This window comes from Gymnogyps californianus, chromosome 1, assembly GCF_018139145.2.
Source record: "Gymnogyps californianus isolate 813 chromosome 1, ASM1813914v2, whole genome shotgun sequence".
NCBI classification, from domain to species: domain Eukaryota; kingdom Metazoa; phylum Chordata; class Aves; order Accipitriformes; family Cathartidae; genus Gymnogyps; species Gymnogyps californianus.
In genome coordinates this window covers 24933232-24957740 of record NC_059471.1, presented here as the reverse complement: position 1 = coordinate 24957740, position 24509 = coordinate 24933232, and the positions used below count along the sequence as shown (strand labels likewise).

The 24509-nt window shown below is 39.3% G+C and overlaps 1 protein-coding gene across 1 annotated transcript in view; it reads right to left on the bottom strand.

Moving 5' to 3' along the window:
• The window catches only part of KL (klotho), a 46276-nt gene that overhangs the window by 1919 nt on the left and 19848 nt on the right, over positions 1-24509 (bottom strand). The window contains exons 2-4 of the mRNA XM_050915121.1: positions 10819-11329; positions 5997-6265; positions 2281-3397 (exon numbers count right to left, since the gene is read on the bottom strand). Coding sequence (XP_050771078.1) covers positions 2281-3397; positions 5997-6265; positions 10819-11329 — 1897 coding nt within the window. The remainder of the gene's footprint in view (positions 1-2280; positions 3398-5996; positions 6266-10818; positions 11330-24509) is intronic.

Genomic DNA, 24509 nt, shown 5'->3' with positions numbered 1-24509 from the left:
AGGGACATATTCATCCATGACAAAGAAAGTGGAAAGAGAGGAAAATATGGCTTACATGTGATGGTTCAGCTGAAGAACATAGGAGCTATTTCCAGGCTGGATAAAAGAGGGGAGAAGGAAGTGATTGGGGGATACTGGTACCAGATCAGTACAAATGACAAAGTTCTGTAAAAAACAGGGGGATGTGCAGGTGTTCTGGCTAATGGGAACCGGGAGAAAAGCCCATATCCATACACACTTTGAAAACGGAAGGGCCAAGAACTGGTATGGTCTAAAGTGGTAGGAAGGAGAGAAGCAATACAGATAAAACAGATTGAAACCATAAGCCCAAATATATCCAAGATTTGTTTTTTAACTACAGATGTAGAAAACATGCAGCCAGTGCTTCAAAATGCTGGAGAAGGAACTCTTGGACACTTAATACTGATGTTCAGTAATTCGTGAAAGAACTGGAAATTACAAAGGAGGAAGTTAAAGCCAATACTTAACAGAGTGGACAGGATGACCTAGCAAATTATGGAACTGCCAGCCTTCCTTCACTACCTAGCAAAAGAGTGGAATAGACTATATAAGGCTTGATAAATAAGAATTACAGGAGATATATATGATTAATGCCAATCAGCTTAGCTTTATGAAAAATAAATCTTGTCGAACTAACTTGACATCTTTTTTATGAGATCAGCAGATCAATAAAAGTAATGATGTTTGATGTAATATACTTAGAACTTCACAAGGCAACTGACTTGGTATTATATGGCATTTGGATCAAGAAAATAGAATGTTACGAGGTCAAGGGGAGCCCATAATAAACAGATTTCAACTGGTCTCAAATAGAACTAGTAAGTCTAGAAATGTAATTGCAGGTAAGTAAGTGTCACAGTAGGTGTATTTCTACCATGGTCATGGAGATTGGCTTTTAGCACTAAGATATTTAATGACCTTAAATATATTAGTGACCTGGAAGAAAAGTAAAACTATTTCTCACAAAGTTTGCAAATAACACAAAGATTAGGGACATAATTTAGCTAGTGTAGCAAGCTTTGCACAAGCAAGCAACTGGCATTTGAACATGACCCGATGTGAGGATGTCAAAGAACAAGCAGACCATACTTCAGCAGAGGGAGTTCTGCCTGGGGAGCAGGAATCTGTAACCGAGTTTGAAATCTCAGTAGATAACCACAGAGTGTGTGTAACCAACCTGCTGCCATGGCCAAAAGGGCTAATGGGCTGCTTAGATGTACGAAAGAGGAGTAAAAGGGTAAGAGGTTACGTTATACCTGCCTGAGATATAGGCGTGGCTGTGGTAGGAACAGTGTCCAGGTCTGGGTTTAACCCTCTCAAGAAGAATGCTGGCAAACAGGAAAAAGTTTAATAATTGAAAGGTTCTAAATGATGTTTTATAGTAAGGGACACAAAGACCTTTGTCTGTGTTATTTATCAAAGAAATAAATGAGAGAGAGCTTTTTTTCTGTCTGTGAATTGTACCCACGCAGGTAAAATACACGGAAATGCACAACAAAATGGCTTAAAGCTGAAGCTAAAGAAATTAATACTAGAAGTAAGATTATGTATGTCTATACACACACTTATATATAAAAACAGTGAATAATTACCCACTGCAACAGCTTACAGTGACATGTAGAAGGTTCTTCATCAGTAAAAATTATCTCATTCGGGTCTTGTGCTTTTCTTAAAAAACAGTGTGTGTTGTATGACAGGATGACTCAAAATGTCTCCTTTTTGCCTTATAATTTATTAACCTTTTAGACAGAGAAAAAGACTGGTTTGGGTTCTGAATAGCAGGAAAGAGTCCAGGAAATGGCATAATGAGGTAGATAGCTGAATTATTATGAAGATCACTGTTGGATAAGATCACTGTTGGATAAGATACAGAGACAGCTGAGGAACAGAACTCATACCCAGCCCTGAGGCACATCAGTGGAGAGAAGCAACAAAGCAAAACAACAGTAGAAGTGCAATAAGAAGAAAATCTGACTAAATACATGTGGAGCTACTCACACAACATCTACTGAAATTTCCTGAATCCACAAAAAGTTCTTCTGCTGTCTTATACAGAATATGTGCAAGGTCAGTCTTCCTGATGTTTAGTAACAGCAATCAATCATAAATCAAAGGAAAAACTATCTGTTGTGCTGTAATAATATCTCATTTATGGAGTATTCTACATAGGATTTCTTTTTTTGAAGTTAAACATACTCTATCACACAGTGTACACTAATACTGGGATTTGTGACATATAAACCATCTATGGTTCCTTACCTTTTAAAGCTTCATTAATGTAGTTCTCTATGTAATACACTCTAAGCTTATCATGCACCATATTCTGGTCATCATCAATTCCATTAGCCATAACATAAATTGGGACATCACCATACTTTGATTTAACCCACTTGAGCAATTTACGCAGTCCCCAGGGCACTACTGCAGCTCTGCTGGGGGAGTGCAGCCATGTGATGTCATTGATCATTTGAACTTCAAGATAGTGGTCATATTTTAGTGCATCTTCTTTCTCCCAGCCCACAAGGGTCGTAGTGTAGTGACTCAAGGCAAAAAAATCAAACGAGCCCTGGATTAACTTCTTTTCGTCTTCTGAGAAATAAGGCAAGTGGAAATTATACAGGTCAACACTGTTTCTTCGGTGAAGCCATGCTCTCATCACCTGTGGGTAGTCACCATTCCCAAAGATGGGCTCTGCAAGCCAGCCAATGTCGAACTCTAAAATTCTGTCAGCAACTTCTTGGTCATTCCTGGAAAAGGGACAAGCTGGTTCTACCCAGTCAGCTTGCAGAGCTATAGATATTTTACCCTTCTGAGATCTCCTGAATTCTTTGTCATAAAGATGCCATGCTTTCGCATGGGCTTTCAACAGGTTGTGCCCTGCGGTGTATGTCAAGTTTTTCACAGACGGTTCATTCATTGTGATCCAAAATTTGACCTGGTCCCCAAGACTTGTAAAGCAGAATCTGGCATACTCAACAAAAGCTTGAATCGTTTCTGGGTTTTCCCAAGCTCCATATTTGGCAAGGGAAACTGGAAGCTCTTGATTCTCAGCCATAGGTTGCCATAAAGCAACAACAGGAGTTATGTTAACTCTGAGAAGTTCACTAGCAAAACACTGATAATAATGAACAAGTGTGTGGTTGATTAGAGAAAGGTTACCTAAAGGAAGGATTAAAGACCATTTCAGTGAAAAATGGAAGTGTGTGACATGCATTTCTTGCAGAAGAGAGATCTGGAGCCTGATAGCAGCAAAGTCGACACAGTGACGCTTGCGTTTCGAAGTGAAAACTCCATCCACTTTAATGAGCTTCTTCGTCTGGTGAACATCCCACACATAAACATTAGAGTCAAGAAACTGGGCGGGTGTTGTGTCTACCTAGGTAGAATAAGAAGCATACCAGATTCAAACTGTTTGTTCTAGGTAGGTGGGAACATCATAACCATCAGGTACAAGGTAGTGAAAGAACATCGTAAGTCAAAACATTGCATTTAGCACCTCTCTCGCATCTCTGATACGATAACATCTCTGGCTCATATGAATGAATTAATTTTCTGTTAACATGTGACGTCAGAAAAGTACCAAATCTATGTATCATTTTCATCCTACTTTCCAAACAAGCTTATGCTAATGGTCACCATGTTTATATCTTCTCCAGATTGCTCCAGTCTGTATGGGAAACGAGGGATTGCTCAGGGATAAGGCACTAAGCCTGCGACAGATCTCCAGAGAAGCAGATCTTCAGCAAAGACTACAGTAATTTTTAAAATATTTTTCTTTCAAGATTAAGAAGGGCCTACAGAGAGACTGTCTGTTGTAAATTACCCAGTAGATTCAGTTTCAAGACCACTCCCTGAACGTAATAAAAGAAATAATGAATGTAACATCATTTCTGTGTGCAGTTCTTTTCCTGACTATGATGAAAGATGAGTAATGCTCTGCACTTGATTTTTAGCACGAATTCAGTTGACAAGCAAAATTTTTCCGTCTTGCTAAAGACGTCCTTTTTATTTAACTCATACTGAACTCATTTCCAAGTTATTTCAACAGGCTGTTGATGTCTGAATCAATTTTTTTTCAGGCCTCCGAGAAAACCCACTATATGTCACTCCAACAATAAATGCATTTCCCATAAGTCTTTAGGGCTTCAGATGTCAGAATTGCCTGTATGACATACTGACACAGTAGAAGATGAGCTTCTCAGGGTCCTACACAATTATACTGTCACTTTTTAATGAATATCACAAACACAGTAAGGACTAGAAAATGGAAAATTGAATTACTTAAAACAATGCACAGTGTAAAATCTCCTCATTCATACTCTAGTGTAACTCTTACAAGAAAGATCCATACTACAAGATACTGGTACCACATGTGTTTATTCGTCCTTTTTTCCCCTTTTTTTTTCCTTTGGTGCGCGGTTTCCCCCCGAGTTCAGATTTCCTTGTCCTGCCCTCTGTTTGAAAAGCAGGTGTCAGCCTACAACCAGTGTTCAACTTGTAGCTGAGGCTCTGCAGACTGTATAAAGAAGCTGCTGAAAATCAGTTGCTATTTTCTTCGGAGAGGTCAGTACTGTGCTTATAGAAGAAAGTAATAAAAAACAGCATGTCTGAGGGAAATTGCTTTTCTGGAGAATTGTCCCTTGTAGATTACTAAAGCATGCATTGCCACTAATACTGTGGGAATGCTGTCAAAAGAGTTTTTCCACTGTGATGCATCTACAAATCACACTACCTAAGCCTTACAGCACAAAATGTTTGAATGACCTTTTGAAATGAAAATATTCAGCTTTGAAGGTTTTGGGGATGGGAGGGATTTTTTAACTGTCTTAGGCTGACTGACTCCGCAACTTTATAGCTGTTATTGAACCCAAAGGCAGCAATTCCATTTCCAATCCCTAATCTATCTGGGAGCTAGGAGGATAATGACTGTTGAATTTTCTTGGAAATCGATGTACCAGGAAAGGAGGCTGCAGTATTTTTCAAGAGAACAAAGTCAGATCTTACTTTTGGAGTGAGAAAAAACAAACAAGCCCCCTATACTCTAGCCTTAAGAAAAATTCTGTCTTTGTGGAAAATCTAAATTAAAAATTCTGTTCTTGGATCAAGCCTCAGCGCTGAATTTAACTACACCTCTTTACTGTGGTTAGAGAAACCCTGCAAGCCAGAAGAGCATCTGAGAATTACAGAGCCAAACTGTTTAAGAGACCGTAACTAAGCTACAACTTTTACTCATGCTATGAAGTCTTAAAATTTGAAAGATTCTCCCAAAGTATCAGGTTTAGTTGAAACAAAGAGTGAGAGCTATGAACTGGATCCATAATCTAGCTAGGTGCTATCCAGGGGCACAGCAGGCCTCCGTCAGACACAGTACTACACAAAATGACAAAGAAGGAATACAGAAATTTCATCTAAATCTGATATTGTTTACTTTTTTTTACACAAAAGCTCTCTAACAATGGTACCAGGATATATATGCTTAAGATGCAGAAACATGCCACTGGAGTTTTAAGAGCTTTCAGGAAGTTTTCTAAAACCTGTATTATCACAGCAGACAAATATATTACCATTAAAATTACGGACATGAAAAAGCAGTTAATATTTCCCATTTCATAGACTAGGACATTTGGAAATACACTTTAGCAGATCTAATCAACTTCCATTTGAAAAGGACTGACTTCCAGTAACTGATCACGTAACATGTCCAGGGAAGATGAGCATCAGAGCTCTTTCAATTTCCGTATGTTTTTCTAAAATGTTATTTATCATATCTCGATCTGACTGGATCTCCTTGGTCACATGCAGACATTCTAGTGAAGACTGAAAGACACAGTATTTGGCACAAAAGCCTTGTACCCATCTCCTTGCAGCACTGTGGTAATATATATCGGCAAAGACACTCTATGCAGCAAATATATCAATATGAACTTGTGCACTGATCTGGCTGGACAGCCTGTCGGCTTTATCATGAGACTCACCTGAATGTAGTTGTCAGCAATTCCCCAAGCAAAGCCACAGGGAAAAACACCTTCCATGGGCTGGTTTTCAGGCAGAGGTGGGAAGCCATTTTTTTCTATCAGCTTTTGATAGAACAAGACAGAAGATTTGGGCATCAGCTTCTTGTCGTGGCTTTGAAAATCAACATAAAACAATCCACGTCGAATGCTGTATCCCCTGTGCCATTCAAAGCCATCCAGGAGGGACCAGGCTGTGTAGCCAAACACATTAACTCCATCGTACCGGATGGCTGAGGAAAGAACAAAACCAAACTTATCGCAGTGCTCATTTTTCCTCTGTAGATTACACCATATCAGCAATGTTTGCAGTATTCATGTGTAAGAACAATGCAATAGGTCAGATAAGTATCTCGAGGCCTGCCTCAAAGCCCATTCGGGGAAGATATTTCAACTACACTCAGGGAGCTGCCAGGTCATGGGTGCACTGTGCAAGGCAGCAGAGGTACCTGGCTTGCCTTTAAACAAGCCAGATTTAGAAAGAGAAGCAGTGCAGCAGTGGTTTGCGCAGTGCTGCTAATAAGGCATGCCAAACCTCAGCCTTGGAGCAGAGCACGCTACACTTGAACCGTTTGCAGCAGCTGAGCCAGTAACTGCACTGCACTGCACTCTGCTAAGCACGCACTGCAGCTCACTCCGGGGTAGCTTAAGTGCCATTAATGCAGCACTATCCTGTATGCAAACAAAAGTTATACTCTTTTTTTCTCCTTCCCCTCCGCTACAAATACATATTGAGAAAAGCCTGACAACACTTTTGGTGTGCTGATGAATTTTTATTACCACAGATTTTAAGTAGAAGTGATAATGCGGGAAGACCCTCTTTGTTTGGTAATTCTGTCTCTTTACATCTTTTGGCATAGCATTTTTCAGCTTAAATATTTAAGAGTTTCTAAAAATATGTATATGTTCTAGGTCAACTGTTTGACTTCTAAGAATCACCACACACTTTGAAGGTTAATATCAAGGTCTACTGGCATCTGTTAGTATTGCCAGCATTACAGTTTTATTTTAAGATTCCAAATGATACTCACTTTTAGTTGTATTAAACACTGAGATTCAGCAAAATGTTCCTGGGCAAGGCTCAGCTTCGGGAAAGCACAAAGGAGTGTGCTTATTTTAATTACATAATTAGACCCACCCTAATTCAGCAATGCATTTAAGCACATTCTTAAATGTTCTTTTGAACTTTAGTTTGGCTCTGTAGCCAGCAGAGTTTATTACTCACCATCTTCTGTCAACCCAAACTGGGTACTGACTGAACATAATATTTTCCAGCCTAGTAACACTCAAAGCGTTATTTCAGGCAACCAGAATATCAAGATCCTCATTTCCTGGTTTTATTAATGTACCTCATTACAATCAGTTATGAAGGACCACATGGATTCTTGATTGTAACCCTGTTTGAATCAATTAAGTGAACTGCAGTTAAATAAGCAATGAATTTGGCCCAGACTCTATCAGAGGTCATGAGAAAATGTCTAAGGAAATGGAATATTTCTCCTCCTAAAGGCATCATTCTTTTGTGTTTGGCAAATGCCAGTATTTTTCTAACCTCTGCGTGCATCCATAATGACATCTGCCGTATCAGCAGAGTAAAAGCCAACACAGGTCCCCTTTGTGAACTGGTCTCAGTGAGAATTTCTCTTTGAACAGCATCTCACCCCGTCTGTAAGTCATCACACAGTACTCCCACACTTCCTGAGCACCTCATAAAAATTCTTCTCAAATCCTTCTTTAAAAATGTATTAAGTGTCACCTATGAAAGAAGCAACTTGAAAAATTTCTGGAAGTTCCAAAAAGTTGGAAAGTCTCAAACACAGTATCCCACACGGATTGCATGTTACTGAAAAACCACCATGAAAATTATTCTCTTTTTTTTCTTTTTCCTTTGTCTATCTCCCCTCTTTTTTATGTCTGTTGGTGTGCAAGCCAGGCTGACTGAAACCTGAACTGTCCTTGCTTCTGAAACTGAGTGGCCTTGTCCATACTACCTACTGGAAATAACTCCTGACCTGAGCAATCCCCCACAGCATGCCTAGAAGTGTGCTACTGTGCAGGCCAGAACTCTGCCAGAACTGGGTTAAAAATTAAACAGCAGTTCAGCTCACACTCTGTTTAGCTCACTAGTGTAGAAGTAGTCCAAGGAAACATGGCAGACCCATAAGCATCAAATACAGATCCTTAAAACCCTCTGCTCAGCTGCTGTCCAACCCCAGGGCACGAAGGTGAGGTGTGTGAAGCCCGCAGTCTTTCTCCTTAAGACTCTTTGAATTCAGACCTGCTCACTCCCCAGATGATGACCTAACCCCTCGGCTAGTCAACATGGCACAGAGGAGCTTGCACGCCCTCCTGGTCAACATGCTCCACTTTACAAGGAACAATCAATTTATTTGTTGCACCAGAGACAGAGCAGGGAAGTGAATATGACCCTAGAGTAAGTGGTTAGATATCCACTCATGTGAGAAGACATCTCCAACCAATTAGCAGCTCTAATTAATATTTAACTACTTTGTATTACAGCTCTATTTACTCTAGTCAATCCTAAATGGTATTTAGAAAAAAAGAATGATCATTAATAGTAAATAGTAAAAGGATTTATGGCTGTGAATCCCAAATAAAGAGACCCCTTCCCAGAGCCAAAAAAAAAAAAAAAAAAAATGTACGGAGCTTGTCTACAGCATGCAGTGTCAAAATGGACATCTACATCAGCACTTTAACTGAAATCAGGAGCACGCTTTTGAGCAAATCTCCCTCATCACCTTTGGTTCCCATCACAGAGTGGTCTCAGGATGCATGACCTGGGTTCCTTTGGGGCAAAATTAATCCAGAAATGGGCTTCAGGAATGCACACAGTGTGGACACCAGGCCCTCAACACCAATTCTTTTTACTCTACAGGTTTGCTCTGACAGGGCTGCACTTACTTGTTAAAATAGATATAGAAATAAGCAGATTTGTCTGAACCAGTGCATATACAGAATCAGGCAAAGGTACTGGCCAGATCTAGGAAGCAGCAAAACCACATTTATGTGGCCCTGGGTCTAAATTAATTATCCTTGCTTCTCAGTGCTATAGCTCCAATGCCATTTTACTGCCCCGTGACTGCTGGAGTGAAATCTCGTAGTAAATGGCTTACAAATCTCTACATTACAGTGCTTTATTGCACCGCATAGACATGTCCTAAATCTCCGAGAGAGACAGTATGTGCCTTTGTCTTTAGTCTTTAATGTTGTCCAAGAAGACTGTTCACAACCAACATGATGCCTTTTGCGGATCTTTGTCAACTAAATTCCCCTAGGTATTGCACAGAGAACTTTGGTATTTACATTGGATTTTGCAGATTCTAATGGCAGAAGATTTGGGTGAAATAATTTCCACCATAAGGACGCCAAAGTCCCTTCTGCAGATCCAGTCTGTCTCCGCTTTCTTTTTTCTGTAAAAAGTTTAACCAAGTGCTAGTATTCTTAAGTTAATATGACAAGACTGTCATACTGTTGTTGTTGCTGTTATTATGATTTACTGAGTGGCACATGAAAAGGAAAGAAACTCTGTAAATTGAGATTGCTTCCAGCCAGCTGTGATTAGAAGGCGGATCCCTGTATGTATGTCCAGCAATTTACAAACTAAGCAGAAAGAAAGAAAGAAAAGCAGAAAAGAAACACAAACTTCATGTAAACTAGTAATACTGTACTTGCAACAAGTAGTAACTGTTTTGCATTCCATTCTTCCCATTTTGGATGCACTGGCTCATGTATTTATTCACCTTTTAATTTATTTGCAATAATTAGGTTTCTGGAATAGCAGATGAAACAATGTGGGAATCCTCTGCCTCTTCATGAGTGCTGAGAATAAAATGAAAACCATTTTTGCTCATCCCCTGTATGAAAATGACAATGTAACACAATGGCTATCTCATCTGAACTAACAGCTACAATAATACTGTTTTTAAAACCAGAACAGTAAACTGTAGACAAGTAAATCAATTATTAAACTGTAAATTAAGAAATTAAAACACAACGAAAGTGGAAATGGGAACGCTAACAACTTATTGGTGACTACTTGGATTGAAAAAATCTTTTTTGCCACAAGGAAATGGGAAAATAGAAAATAACTCTCATACAAGGTAGTGTATTTCTCTTACTGTTTGGAAAAAATAATAGGTTAACAAATTAAACAATTTAGATTATATAACCTCAAACATTCATCATCTCCTTAAACTGATGTAAATTCAGATTATTGTGACTGATGTCCAGAGCTGTACCAATGTAAACTTTGTGCAAGGGCAACACTGAGATGCAGAATGAAAAGGTTCCAATTTTTCATTTAAAAATTTATTCTTTCAGCCATATGTTTTCTTCAGAGGAACTCCTATTGCATAATATTTACCTTCCCACATATATATTCTTACGTTTTGTACATATTCATTCATACATCTAAGATATGGAAAACAACTATTAATAAATAACACAGTAAATTTCCCTAAGTAAGTCCATTGAGAGTATAGTTCACACATGTTTTGCACTTCCTCCCAGCAAAGACAGTAGAAATTTTCCTACTGACTTCAAAGACAGCAGCATCAAGCTCACCAAATGCTACCTGCAGATATTAGGAGTCTTCAAGAGCTGAAAAGAACAAACCCAGGAAAGGGATTTGGAGTCTCATTTCACAAGTACCAAGATGAATGTTAAAGACTAAAATTAGTTTTCAGCCTGGTTCTTTAAGATGTCTCTGTAGGTTATTTTGCATTATGATTTTGTCAAGCACATATTAATACAACCTCAGTCCTACCTTTTAAAGTTTCCATAATGAACTTTTTGAGATAGTAAATATATTTGGCATCATCTCTCTTGGTGCTACCAGAAACAAACCAGCCGTTCTCCACAATGAATATTTGAGGGTTGTTATATTCATTGCTTATCCAGTAAAGGAGCTGCCTCAGGCTTATTGATTCCAACTGCTGGAATTTCATGTGGGAGTCCAAGAGCTGGAAACTCAGGGTAGCTCCAAAAGAAAGAGCAAAAAAGTCTGCTGTTCCCTTGATATATGTCTTCTCAACTTCACTGAATTCGGGCAACAGAGATGAGAGGTTGCTCCTCATGCTCTCTGGATAGTCACCATCAATAAATATGGGCTTAGCAAACCAGCCAAGCACGAAATCAAGGGATTTTTGACATTCTTTTATGTTTTTTTCAGTCATATGTTGAGGTTTTATCCAGTGGGAGCTAAGGGCAATGGACACTTTTCCTCTTTGAGTTGGACGAAAATGGTCATTGTAGAGATGCCAGACTTTAGCATGGGCCTGTTGAAAAGAAAGACTGTAATTAATGCACCTGAAATTCCATTTTAAGTAACACAATTAGTCTCGAATACTAACATCCAGTGTCATGTAGTAATCACATAAACACAGCGTTTGAGGGCTCAGCCTTAATCATTCATCAGCAGTTTACAACTCCTAAATTAACTTTTCTTTAATACCATATTAATACCATATATCAACTAGAAATCCCTAGTTGGTCGGGGAAAACAGCATCTCATTTTTCCATGAGATACTATTCCAGGCACTGAACACACTTTTAGCTAGACACCTTTATTAACTTTTATTATTGAGTTCAAACATACTTCCAGTATTTACAAAAATGAAAATGTATTTAACTAAACATGTTTCAAAGTATGTTTTCATTATAGGAATATCACTTTATCTGTAGATTCACAGATATATAAAGAAGGAAGGTCTATTCTTAAGAACTGCCAAGATCTCTCAAACAATACAACACAAAGAAACACCCTTGAACTTATTCCTCTTTGAACCAGAACACACAGTATAGGAAAAACTACCAATCTGGATTTTAAAAAGTCTGGTGAAAAACAATTTACCACAGCTCCTGAAAAATCATTCCAATAATTCAATTTAATTTGTTTTATTAAAATTTGCTATTTACCTCTAGCATCAGATTTCAACCACTTGTCTTGGTATAGTTTTATCTCTTACTGTGAGGAGATCTTTTCTACCAAATTTCTTTCCTGTGATCTTACAGAGTCAGTTGAAACAGCCTCTTGATGTTCCCTTTGAAAGCTAAATAGATTAAGTTTCTGGAGCCTTGCATTATCTTCAGGCATAGCTTCAAGCTCTCTAACCATTCTCACTGCTCTCCTCTGATTCTCTTCCAATTTGTCATCATCTGTCTTAAACTGCAGAAGCAGAATTGGACATAATGTGCCAGTGGTGGTCTTGCCAGCAGTAAAACCAGAGACAATTTAATACACTATTTCTGCTTATGTGACCATAGCATTACACTGTGAGCGTATGCTCATCTAAACTACCATATCTCCAGAGCCCTTCACCATCTAAAATGTATTTTTTCTTTGCATCTAGCTTATCAAAGAATTTCAACTGCTCTATGAATCAACATCCCATCTTTTTGTCATCTACAGATTAGCAGAAATTGTAATGCTTTTTTCTAGGTCATTGATAAAAAGGTAAAAAATATGAGATCTGTTCATTAGAATAAAGCCTACCTAATAACTATTCCCAGTTTACATTTCCATTTTGAGACTTATCACTTTGTATTTGTTCATATGTGCTGTGATGACATGAACCTCCATTCTTCCTATACAAAGTCACAGGTGTGATGAATATATATGACAGATTATTAATCAAAATGTCACACGCATTTTTAGCCCTCCCTGGAATATAAGCCATATAGAAAGCCTTATAATTCCACTCCATGCAGTTGGTATGTTGGCAAATTTTATCATTAATTTATTGATAGCTGCTGTTCACAGTTTCCTTTTCATACACTCTTACCATTCAAGCTTTGAACCACATGATTTCCAGTTGCCAGCATTACTAGGAACATTAAGCAATTAAGATTATTAATCATTTTTGACACAGACAATGTTAATTACCCAGGAAAAATAATGAATTCTATCATTCTACTGTTCTTGCAGAATTTTAATTCTCACTGCTGGGAGAAAAACAATTGGAAGTGAAGGACAACTAAAGGTAAGATCAATATCCAAGGCTCAGTTCAGCAGCCCCCATACAGAAACCTGCTGCCTTTGAGTCATCATGGGGTACATAAAACATCTGTGCAGATCTGACACTGGCTCTAGAGAAGACTAGACCCATGCCCTTTTAGAGTGGTCACCAAAACCCAAAGAGAACAATCTTGGAAACTGTGAATCACAATACATACCTATGTGCGTGTATCTGAATCAAGCTCTCAGTTGCAAACTTCAACATACATGCTCTCATTTATAATACATCAATAGCTCAAATAAATGTGATGCAGTCCTACCATCTGTCTATATTAATACAATGGATTTTGATGCTAGTGAGAAACTAAATATAGTAACCACTTCAAAGTCTCAGGTCAAAAATGAGAGCTGACCTAAGCACAGACTTAATTTTACTTCACACTGAAGCTCCATTACGCTGATGAAAGAACAAAACACATTACACATCATGACCAAAATGCTACACACCCAACACTTTAAATATGATTTTAAACATACCATTGGGAACAAATGTGCCACCACTTGCAACTAAAATTTGCACACCCAAATTTTCCCTTATAAAGGTGCCATATATTCTTCCTCTGTTGGACCTGACTCATCTCAAGATTTCCTGTCTCAAATGTTAAGATACCACCACGCACTCTCTCAAACACACAATTTCATCTCTGTCATCTGCACTTGGAAGTATGCTGCCCACCCATAGAGTACCTTGAGGACTGTGGAGGACTTGCCCCATAACTCTCGGCCCTCCCTATTCCTGTCAGTGGAGAGAGATCTTCCAGCATTTTAGTGGCTTTGATTCTACCATGAAGAAAGGAGGAAGAGAATCCCACAAGTTATCCCTCTACACAGATAAGGAGGTGCTGTTTACTCCCTCGTTGCAATGAAAAAGTATGAAATGTAGCAATGATGTGGGATTATCTCACTCAACTTTCCTTTCTAAGCAAGTCACCTAGTCTGCCTCTATAGAAAATGAGAAGACTGTTGTCTAAGATATGCAGGGTGAGTCACTCTTTGGGAGTCCATCTCTCTCCACTGATGACAGACAAAACCTGTTACTCAGTTTAGACAAGACATGTTCTACAGACAGATGAAAGCAGGCGAGAAGAAGCCCACTTAAATGTCTGCCCTCTGGAGTGTGCATGAAGTGGAATTATATTATTTCCATAAAAAAACAGCTAAACATAGAAAATAGTGCATCAAAGTCCCCAGGCTCTGCAGACACAGATTAATGTAGTAGTTCAAAACTGCATAGAAATAAAGCTGGAAGAAGCCAGTGACAGAGCAGAGTGTCTCTATGGAAATCTGGGACAGAATTCATTTGCCTAAAATTAGGTGTCCAATGCAGTTTTAGAGACTTCAGAGTATTCCAGCCTGAATTCCAGCCAGTTTCAGAAAGCTGTGAGTCTCCCATAAATCCTAAGTCACCTCTCTCAGCTCCACAGAGACACCTGGGATACTACAGAATGTGTCGAATGATAATTTGCACCTATACCTATCTTCAGGCAAATGAATCCCACTTCTAGGGTGGGACTCATTTTGAGCTGAAGACCCCTTATATTTCGCTGTCCACATGTGAGCTAGATGCCCAAGCTCCCACTATAGGCAATGGAGATCTCAGGCTCTACTCAGCTGCCTGAACACAGGCATCTAGTTGCCACTCCAAAACGATACAGGCCTAGGTCACATCTGCCATTTCCATGCAGATGTACTCAATAGCCTGGGAAGTCTCACATGGCACTACTTATACCAAGCTAACAGGATCCCACTCCAACTCAATCTACTCAATGGAGTCTAGTGAGTGATTCCCCAGTACAGTACAGCAGCCACACCATCGCACTCAGCAGGACCTAGGTCCCAATAACTGTATGGATTAGCTGTAGGATTTAATGTAGGTGCCTAGACCTTTTTGAGATGTCTTACCTGAATGAGGCTGGCAGACATGATTCAGGATCCAATGTGAGACCTTGGTCTTCTGGAGCAGCAACTGGAGGCCAGGCAGAATATCCTAGGGTAGCTCAAATGACACTATACCTCTGCTGGGACAACTGAAACCTAGATGTCTATTACCTATAAGTGGAGTTTAGCCTCCCAGATGACATGCAGAGAAAACAAGTAAGAACCTATCTACCATCAGTTCCTCTATATTGATCTGAAATCTTACTTCCTGATCTCAGTGACTTACCTATTGGCACCTATTTTTAGCTCACAGCTGACTAGGATTAAGATCATGGCAATCCACACTTCAGTACTTTTACTGACACACAGCATGGTGACTCCCATGTCCCTGGATTTGCAAGGTGCTGAGGGGTCTTACTTTGTTCCTTGTTAGTTCAGACAGTGCTCATAGATCACTTGGCTTGACTGGAAAACCTTACTAAAAAAGGCTGGTTACAAACTGGCTCTAGGAAGGGTTGTGCAGTCACCCATGTGTTATGAGCAGAACTTACTGCTAAAATCTGTGTGCTAGTTTCCAGGCTGCCGAATTTGGGTAGTCTTGTCATTATTACTTGTATTCAAAGAGTAGCACATATTGTTACATACCAAACACTTGACTGACACCTTTTTTGGGGATACTACCCTATATTCTTGAACCCACTGAGACTTGAGCTAAGTTGGTATTGGGAAAGCTGAGGATTAGGATGGGTGCATTGTGCTTACTAGTGTCTATTCTTCAGGAACAGACTGTCAGGAAAGCTTTTAAACAGCATTTACCTTACCCTTAAAATACTTTCATCACTAAGAAAATAATGAAGTTTTATATCACCATGCAAATGAAAAGAAGTCTCAAGGTGTAGCTTGTCCTTAGCTAAGCTATTTGTATGTCTGTACTTTACTCATGTTTCAGGCTCTGACACAGTCCCGTTTTCAAGTTGATATGTTCTTCTTCCCCTGACTTTCCCAACCAATATACCCATTTGGACCACGCTCTACCTATACTCAACTCCTGAAACTCTGATATTGGTCATTTTTGATCAGCCTTAAAGAGATCTCTATGTGAGTCAAAGTCAGTAATGCCAAAATTGAGCCTGGACGAAGTGTCAAACACTTTTCCAAGATAGAAAAGCCCCCTGAAATGCCATAGCGTGGGCTAGTCCTTCAAAGTCCAAATTCCTGCAGTGATAGCAGAAATAATTCAACACAGGCAAACATGCTTCACAATCTGACACAGTCATGTCCTACTCTATTGCAGGACAGATCTACATAGTCCAAGAATCATTAGGTGAAGTCAATTTAGTAACACACAGACATTTGTTTGCCTGACTACTTCTCTAAATTCCTGCCCAAGATCATTAAGACCTTCCTGAGTCTGGCACTGATATGTATCATTCTGCAAGTTCTCAGTACTTACATCTATCATGATGCATAACCTTCACAAGAGCAAATCAAGAATTATAATTGGGAACATCATGATTCCATAATTTGTATCATTCCTCTAGAACAAGTTGTCTCAATTTTAAGTTGTGTGTCTTTTGAACCAACAATAATACCATTCATTTCACAAATAAAGTGTACAAATACCCTGCTCTCCACGCTCAGATGAACTATCCTGTATTAACCCTCTATTTGCATGTTAATGAAACTGAATAGGAAAGTGTTACTGAAACTCATTTAGCAATACAAAGAGAAGAGTTAATTGGAAAAGATGTGCAAAAGCTTTTTGATTACTAGAAACCGGGCCGATGTACCTCCAACAAAAACGTCATTATTCAGTCCTACATCCAAAGCCCTTCTGAAATGGATATAATTATTGGAATGACATGGGAAAGTCTAGTATATCATTAGTCAGAATGTGCCTTGTACCAAGAAGGGGAAAATATAATGTGTTTTTTCCCTCATATCATCAAAAGCAAGTATTTTAATCAAAAGCTACAACAAAGGATGTCACATTTCATGTAATGTTTCACCCTTAGATCCAAAGTCAGGTAGGTTTTACCCACACAGTCTTTGGGCAAATGTTCTCTTTCACAAGCAAATTATATTCTTAATACTGAGTAACAGATACAGGTATTTAGAAATTGCTTGAGGTTTTTCCCATATTTCAAAACTGGTAAGATAATATCTTCATATATAAAGCACAGGATTTTGCCACAGACAGTATGTTAGTCATGTAGTAACTTCATTTTTCCGCTATAATTCCTCCCCAAATATGTATTTTTCTAGTTTTCTTTTTAGAGTCTATTAGCCAATATTACCACTGATGATCGATTCAATATATTTGGCATTTTTGACCAATCTCAACAACCTGGGACCAGAATTAGGCTTGTAAATGCTACACAGAACGCCAAGTGAACATTTTTCAGTCTATAACCACTTAATGTAAAACTTGCTACAATTATAGCTTTAAGTATTGATCACACACCTGAACTGCACTGTTTTGTTCCAGTTCCTTTCTCAGTGCAATTTAGTCACTGTTTTTCAGACTGTGCTGGTCATTGTAACATGTTAACGCCTCATGAACATGAATGAATTTATGCCTGCCATACGTAAGGCAGGAAGCAATATCATTCGTATTTTAAGAACTGGGAACAGAGATATGACAACACGCATAGAAGAAGAAAAATTAAACCAAGTACCTTAAGTGGTAGAGCAGTATATTAACTCCAGAACAATGCCTCTGGTATGATACTCACTTCTACAGAAAAAGCACCAAAGATGGCATTAAATACTTGTCTGAAGGCACAGCGGCTAGCTAAAATACCATTTCTCCCCATCACAGGCTAAATAGAGGAGCTTTGCTAGCACGAGAATAAAAAGAAAGAAGGTAACCTGAAAGCACGAAGCTAAGCCACAGGCATCAAGATGTATTGCAGGCACTGCAAAAATATTAGCAGAAGGAAAAAAAAAACAACAAAAAAACCCCAAAAGATAAGAAAGCAGGTAAGAGTTATTTTTACACTTTGATTTTGAATTTAAAGCAGATGAAAGTCTGGGAAGGCTTGTACTTTCACATACTGTATGCATAAGCATAAGCGAACGTTATCACAGACAGATACGCAGCAGAGAGACACAAAGTGACCGCAATGTGACAGAAGGAAACCAAAAACCCCTTGATCTCATTGTGTCAGGTGACTGCTGTAGGAAACCTCTCCTTTGAAGTACAGAAAGCCTAGATGTTCTGGCACAAGCCCCGAGTTAAGCCTCTCTTAGACTCTCCCTGCCTTGAAAGGCCACTAGCTCGGCCGGTACCCTGTGGCGTGGCAGCCAGAGGGAAGGCAGCTGGACTGTGCAATGCCCTCTGCAAATCCCACCATCACCATCGGAGGCTGTGCAAACACAGGCGTACACCTTCAGAGGGGGGACTCATCTCACCTAATTTTTGTCATCACCTGCATGTGAGCAATTCACATGCACAGCAGAGGGGAAAGCTTCTAGGCCACAATTCACCCAAGCCATTTTTAATGCCCAGACAAGAGTGAGATGGAAAGTGACTGTTCCCCTCCACTCACCACACAGGCAGGCTGGCACGACCGCTGGAGTCAACATCCTGTCCAAATGAACTAAAGCACCAAGAGATGAGTGGGCTGGGAAAGCAGTCTGAAGTCTCCTGAGACATAACAGTCTCTGAAAATATAAAGGTCATCTGGAGAAGAATTAAGCTGCATTTGACTTTGAGAAGCAATGGGAGAGGAGATAAAAATAGCTTTATTTCTGACAACAAGTGCTTCTGAGACACTTGATGTGTTTAATCATTTTCCGTTACCTCTGACAGAAAAGATTAATTACGGAACTGCACAAAAATAGTTCAAGGAATGTTGTGACCCATGTGAATATTAAAGATATGAGAGATTCTTAAACAGAGTACAAAAAGAAGATAAAAGTACAGAGCAGTTTGAGTGATTTAAAGCTGAGAGACAATCTTGCAGTACTGAAGGGAGCTAAAACAGTCCCTGATAAAAGACTTGACTGATTGGAATCTGGGACACAATGCTCAGGCTGTATTTAGGGGAAGACCAAGATACAATCATTGCTATCAAAATTGTTTTGGGTGTGCTGGAGCTACATAAACATATAAAAGCTCCAGAACTGAGACTGATCTGCAAAGCCCTCTACCAGAGCATGAACACCTTGGAGGACAGGCCAGGCTCCAATCATGCTGACATATTCAAGTACAACAAAAAAGATACAAGGGAAAAAGACATGGAGAACTTAGTTGCAACCCACAAAAGCAAGCACACAGAACTGCACAGGCAGTAGTAAACAGCATGAACCTCGACAATAACACCACTTTGCAAGAGCTGATAATCACCAGATAAATGTGCTGAACAAGGAGGATGAAAAAAGCACCATGACTTTGGAGGAACTCTTAATGGGAACAATGGTAACAGTTGTGGCAACTGAATACATCATTAGCCCAAAAAGCAAATGAAATATTAATGGATTTTAAGTCACATTCTGGTTGGAGAGAAAGTAACATGGTGCTAGAAAAAGTAGTGAACAAAAAAGTTAAGAATATAAAACTCCCATAAAACTCATATAAAACTGATATATCAAATATATATGTAGAATATATTAAACTGATAAAATAATGCCTAGTCAGAGCACTGAGAGTAAATGGACACTAAAAACTGGAAAAGACAGTATTTGTAATAGTACTGATGAGAAGGCATCCATTATGGCTCCAAGACTTTGGTTTCATGAAGGTTTGTACAAACTGGATGGAGAGGGTAAAAAACAGCTGAGGAAGAAGTAGAGGACTGTCTGCAGGAAGCTCTCAAACTACAGAACAGAGCTTCAGAAGCCAAAAGCCCCAGAACCCATGAGCCTCCCCTGCGCTTTCGGGGGGGAGCTGAAAGAGAAGATAAATAAGCCTTTTGCTCTCAAAAGTCATAGTGAGGAGGACAACCACAGTAACATATATACTCTTTAATGACATCAGTTTAAAAAAAGAAACTATTTTTGGTTAAATACAGAATCAAACTAACTAACTATATACAATGCAAACATTTCCCAATACCTTTAAGGGTAAAAATTCTGCAAGAGGTGACTAATGTCAAGCATTTTTCTGTGTTTGATGCATCACCTGTTTTTCTGGTAGATGCACATAGGGAAGCCAAATACTCATCTGTGCGTATTCACCCCCTCAACATACCACTTGGAAATGCTTGTTCTACACACTGTGGAACTATGTTTGCTAACCCAGCTGTTTCACAGGGAGAAAGAATCTATTTCTGATGGTTTAGTGGAAACACATGAAGAGAATTGCTTTGGAAAGTCTCAGAGCAGTTGGCAGAAGCTAAACAAACAAAAAAGGCCAATGAAATAAAATAGTGTGTTAGAAAGAAAAATTTTCCTAGCAAGAGATAGAGGTAAACACAAATAAGACTAAAGCCCATCATCAATATGTGCACCCGATGGACAAGGAAGTGACAGAAAGATTTCAGCTTGCTGGGCCTAATCTAACTAGCTAAACCAACAACCCAGCTTGGAAAGATGTTGAAGACAACCTATAATTTGGGGTGAAAATTACAGAATATAGAACCCAGGTTACTCATTACCACTATCCCTGCATTTAAAGCACCCAGAGTAGAAGCCCTATGCTCTGGTGTAAATAATTAACCCCAAATCTTATTCTGGGCACACCAGTAGATTAAAAATAAATTGACCCAACTGAAGCGTGTATCTGCTCCTGGAGATGTACTAGAACATTTTGTGTGCAACTTAATGCTGAGAGTCTCCCAGGAGAAAGACAGGAAGAAATCCCTGTCATACCATTATCAACTGATACTGGATTTGGCAAATCCATGTTTGTAGAGTTGGGAAAGGCTGACAGACTGGCAGTCGGAAATTATTGCTAAGGTACATGAGTGTGCTGCCCTAAAAGCTCCAGAAGTTCACCTAGAGATGAATGGGTAGAGGCTTTTCCCCAACTACGGTCCCAACTGAAATTAGATTGCACGAGTATTCATGCCAAAGTGTTTATGAGTCCTGACCATCAGCCAGAGAAGCAGTAAAAATATCCCCAAACCACAGGGAAAAGTTTATTGGAGCAACAAATAATTGCATGAAGATCAGGCATTTCTGATGCTCCAATCTGGCCTATCATAAAAGCAGACAGCAGGATTTACTGGGTAATGGTTGATTTTTGAGCAATGAATTCTGTTATACCATAAACCACACCTGTCGCAGCAAAAATGCCAGAGTCTGGCACAACAGATTTAGCATATGCTGTCTTTGTGATCTTGTTATCAGGGCAAGGCTGGGAAGAATTTCCCCCTACATTTACAGGGCAGCAATACCGCTTTACATGCACATACTGCCCAAGGATTTCACTGTGCTCCAGCTTTATGCAATATTCACATCATCCAAACATGGGAAAAATTATCAGAGGCTGATCAAATCCATGTAATTTCATGAACAGGTGATATATTAACCTACAGCCAGACTCAAACAGAGCTGAAAGAGTTAATTAAACAAGTGTAAGCCATAACTTTGGGAGCACAATTCTAAGTGAACTGACAAACAGGTCAAGTGGTACAGGAAAGAGAAAAATATTTAGGAGTAGACTAATCACCTTATCAATAGTGAGCAAAATTAATAGGAAGCTCCTTGCTCTACAAGTTAGCATGAGCTCAGATCTCTTCTGAGTTTATTTTTCCCCAGGATTTTATATCCATGTTTGCAGATATGATTAAGCCTTTAACCAAGTTGTTAAAAAAGGTGCAGCAATGGGAGTGGACATTAGGACAAAACCTGACCTCTTCAACATTCAAAAAAGGCTGGCATAGGTAGCCACACTGGGGATGCTGTTCCAGCACGGCCACTTTATTTGCACTTTGTTACCCCTCCAGCAGCAGTAGAGGCCATGTTATCACAAAACCAAGAAAAGTCAGTCAGCTCACTGTACGAAAAGGAGCATGTGGGGCTCCTGGGAGACTTAACACGGTGACTCAGAAATTACAGAGTGGGTGAAAGGCGTACTTACCAAGCTCAGCATATTTAAGAGTATCAATAGAGTAGTGTGGGCTCAGCAGAAGAGTGAACTACAATAGGTGGTCCCCAGAGCATACTATGGGGATCTCATCCAATTTGTTCACAAGAAAAGTCACTTTGAAGAGGCTAGAACAACAGAAAAGTAGCCCCCTCTGCAAGAAGACAGTAAGCAATCAGTACAGAATTATTTAATGTGTACTACAGTAAACGTTTCTACCACATAAACTAGACTCTCTCCCTTTTCAGCACCCAAAGATATCAGCTCCATGGTTGCAAATATAAATTGACAGGTCCTTTATCAACTTCGCAACAAAACAGTAACTGCTGCAGTGCCCAGGTACATCACTACAAGGTAATGACAATCAGAGATATGAGAACACCACGGTAGTGCTGGTTTGACTGGGTGCTACCCACCAAATGGTTTCAGAAGGTATTTCTGGATGAAATGCGGTGGTGGATAGCTTTTCCCATTGCGAGTTCCTCTGTGAGAAACAACAGCCACTGGGCAGCAACAGCAAAGGAACTGGAAGAAGTCTCCACCAGTGGAGGGTACCAATGAGTAATATGGAGGCATTTGGTCCTACATAGTTGGCACAGGAATTATAAATTTAGTCAATGTATATGCAACCAATACTTTACAAGCTGTCGCAGATCATACACCACAGCAGCCCCAAACGAATGAGGATCAAACAAAAATAATGACAGCCATAAGGTTAGCAACATTGTTTAATGACTGCAAAATCTTCAGGCTGTCAGACAGACAATGGCATGTAACAAGACTCTGGTGTTTGCGCACAGGGCAAAGCTGAGCATCATTAAGCAAGGTCAAAACAAAATTATTGGATCAGAGCTCTGTGCTATAATATAGGTAAATGCAACCCAGAATGAAGGGGACTTACTTGAGGTGATGTCTACAAACATTCTTTTTTAAAACAAACATTTGGATTGTTCATGCCCAAGTCTAGCTCAGTCACTCACATCATAACCTGAGTTTACTCTGCTATAAGCTTGGCTATTAAATTTAATCATTTTGAGATTAGAGCTGTGCATCAATGACAATGGTCTACGGAATAAGATGGAAGGTTTCAGCCAGCCCTCTAAATGGATGCAAAAAGCAGCTAATCAGGATAAGCAATATAAATGCGAAGGTACCAGTTTTCAGTCTTCAGACAACTGTTTAGATTACAGTTTGACCAGATGTGAATATGGAATTCTTCCTTCTTTTTCTAATCAGTCTGCAACTGTTCATGTGAGATCCAGCTGTGTTTGCATGCATACCCAATATAATGCAATCACTACAAACTATCTCATTGTGTATAACCTGCCTGAAATGTTCTGGTTTGTGCGCATGTAATAGAACTGACTGAAGGGTGTGATTTCAATTATACACCTTTACAAGTGATGCTCAAGTTGCAAAAATCACTGAAACTGTATACTAAATTAACTTTAATCCAGTAACTTTTGGAGTAGCTTTTGCGTGATTGTTGCAGATAATGAAGCATTCGACTGTAACATCTGAAGTCTAGTTGGTTGTAAAACAAGCCACAAAAGCAATGATTACAGTGCGCTGCAAGAGCAAACAAATCACTCACAAACAACTGTAATAGAGAAGGCAAGGTGTCATTCTTGATGGGAATCCCTCTTGTGTGGTGCCCTTCAGCTGCAGGAGTTCTGAACCTGGCTCTACATCCTGTAGCTGTAATCCTACTTACACTTTTATACTTCATAATTTTCACAAAATAGAAGAGTATTAAGTGCTGAGCAAGTTGAGGACTAGCTATACCCTCAAAGAAAGAACTGTGGACTACCCTCAGACCTATACACCTTATCATGAGGCCATACTAGGCAAGAAAGAGCTAACAGCTCCAAGAAGAACCATTGCTCGGTTCTGATCCATAGAAACTGTAGGAGGATTCACAACATCATTGCTAGATTCAGAATTGATAGCTCACAGTTTGCAGACTGCTGAAAAAGGGGATTACAGCCCAGTAAATACAGTATTGCTAGTACCAAGCTACAGGATGCATATGAACTTTATCTTGACTCAGCAGTCATGACTTACTGGGATCTGCTTTGGGTGATCATGAGTCTGTTTTAGCTGCAAAACTGCTCAACAATCAGGGGATTTTATGGCGGAAAAAAATTTTGAATCTTTGCATTTCTTCAGGGGCAAGGATGATTTATGTGTATTTACCCAGTCTTTTCTACGAGCTTTTGGCTATACTGCAGTCACAGATTAAACTGGATTCAATTTATATCTCCTTTGATTTGGGAAATACATTTAGAACCTCATCCAAAGCGTGCTGAAACCACGAAAATACACTTTTGAGGTATGAATAAGTCCCTTTATGTCTGTTTCTAAATGCATGTTTAATGGTAGATATAAAATTGCTCTACTACAGAGATGAGTGTTAACTCACAAGCATACAAATAAAAGTTTTCCTGCTTTATTCTTGTAGTCTGCAGACATAATAAAAAGCACCATTTGAGCTAAAAGTTGGAATCCTGTAGAACAGAAAACTGCAACA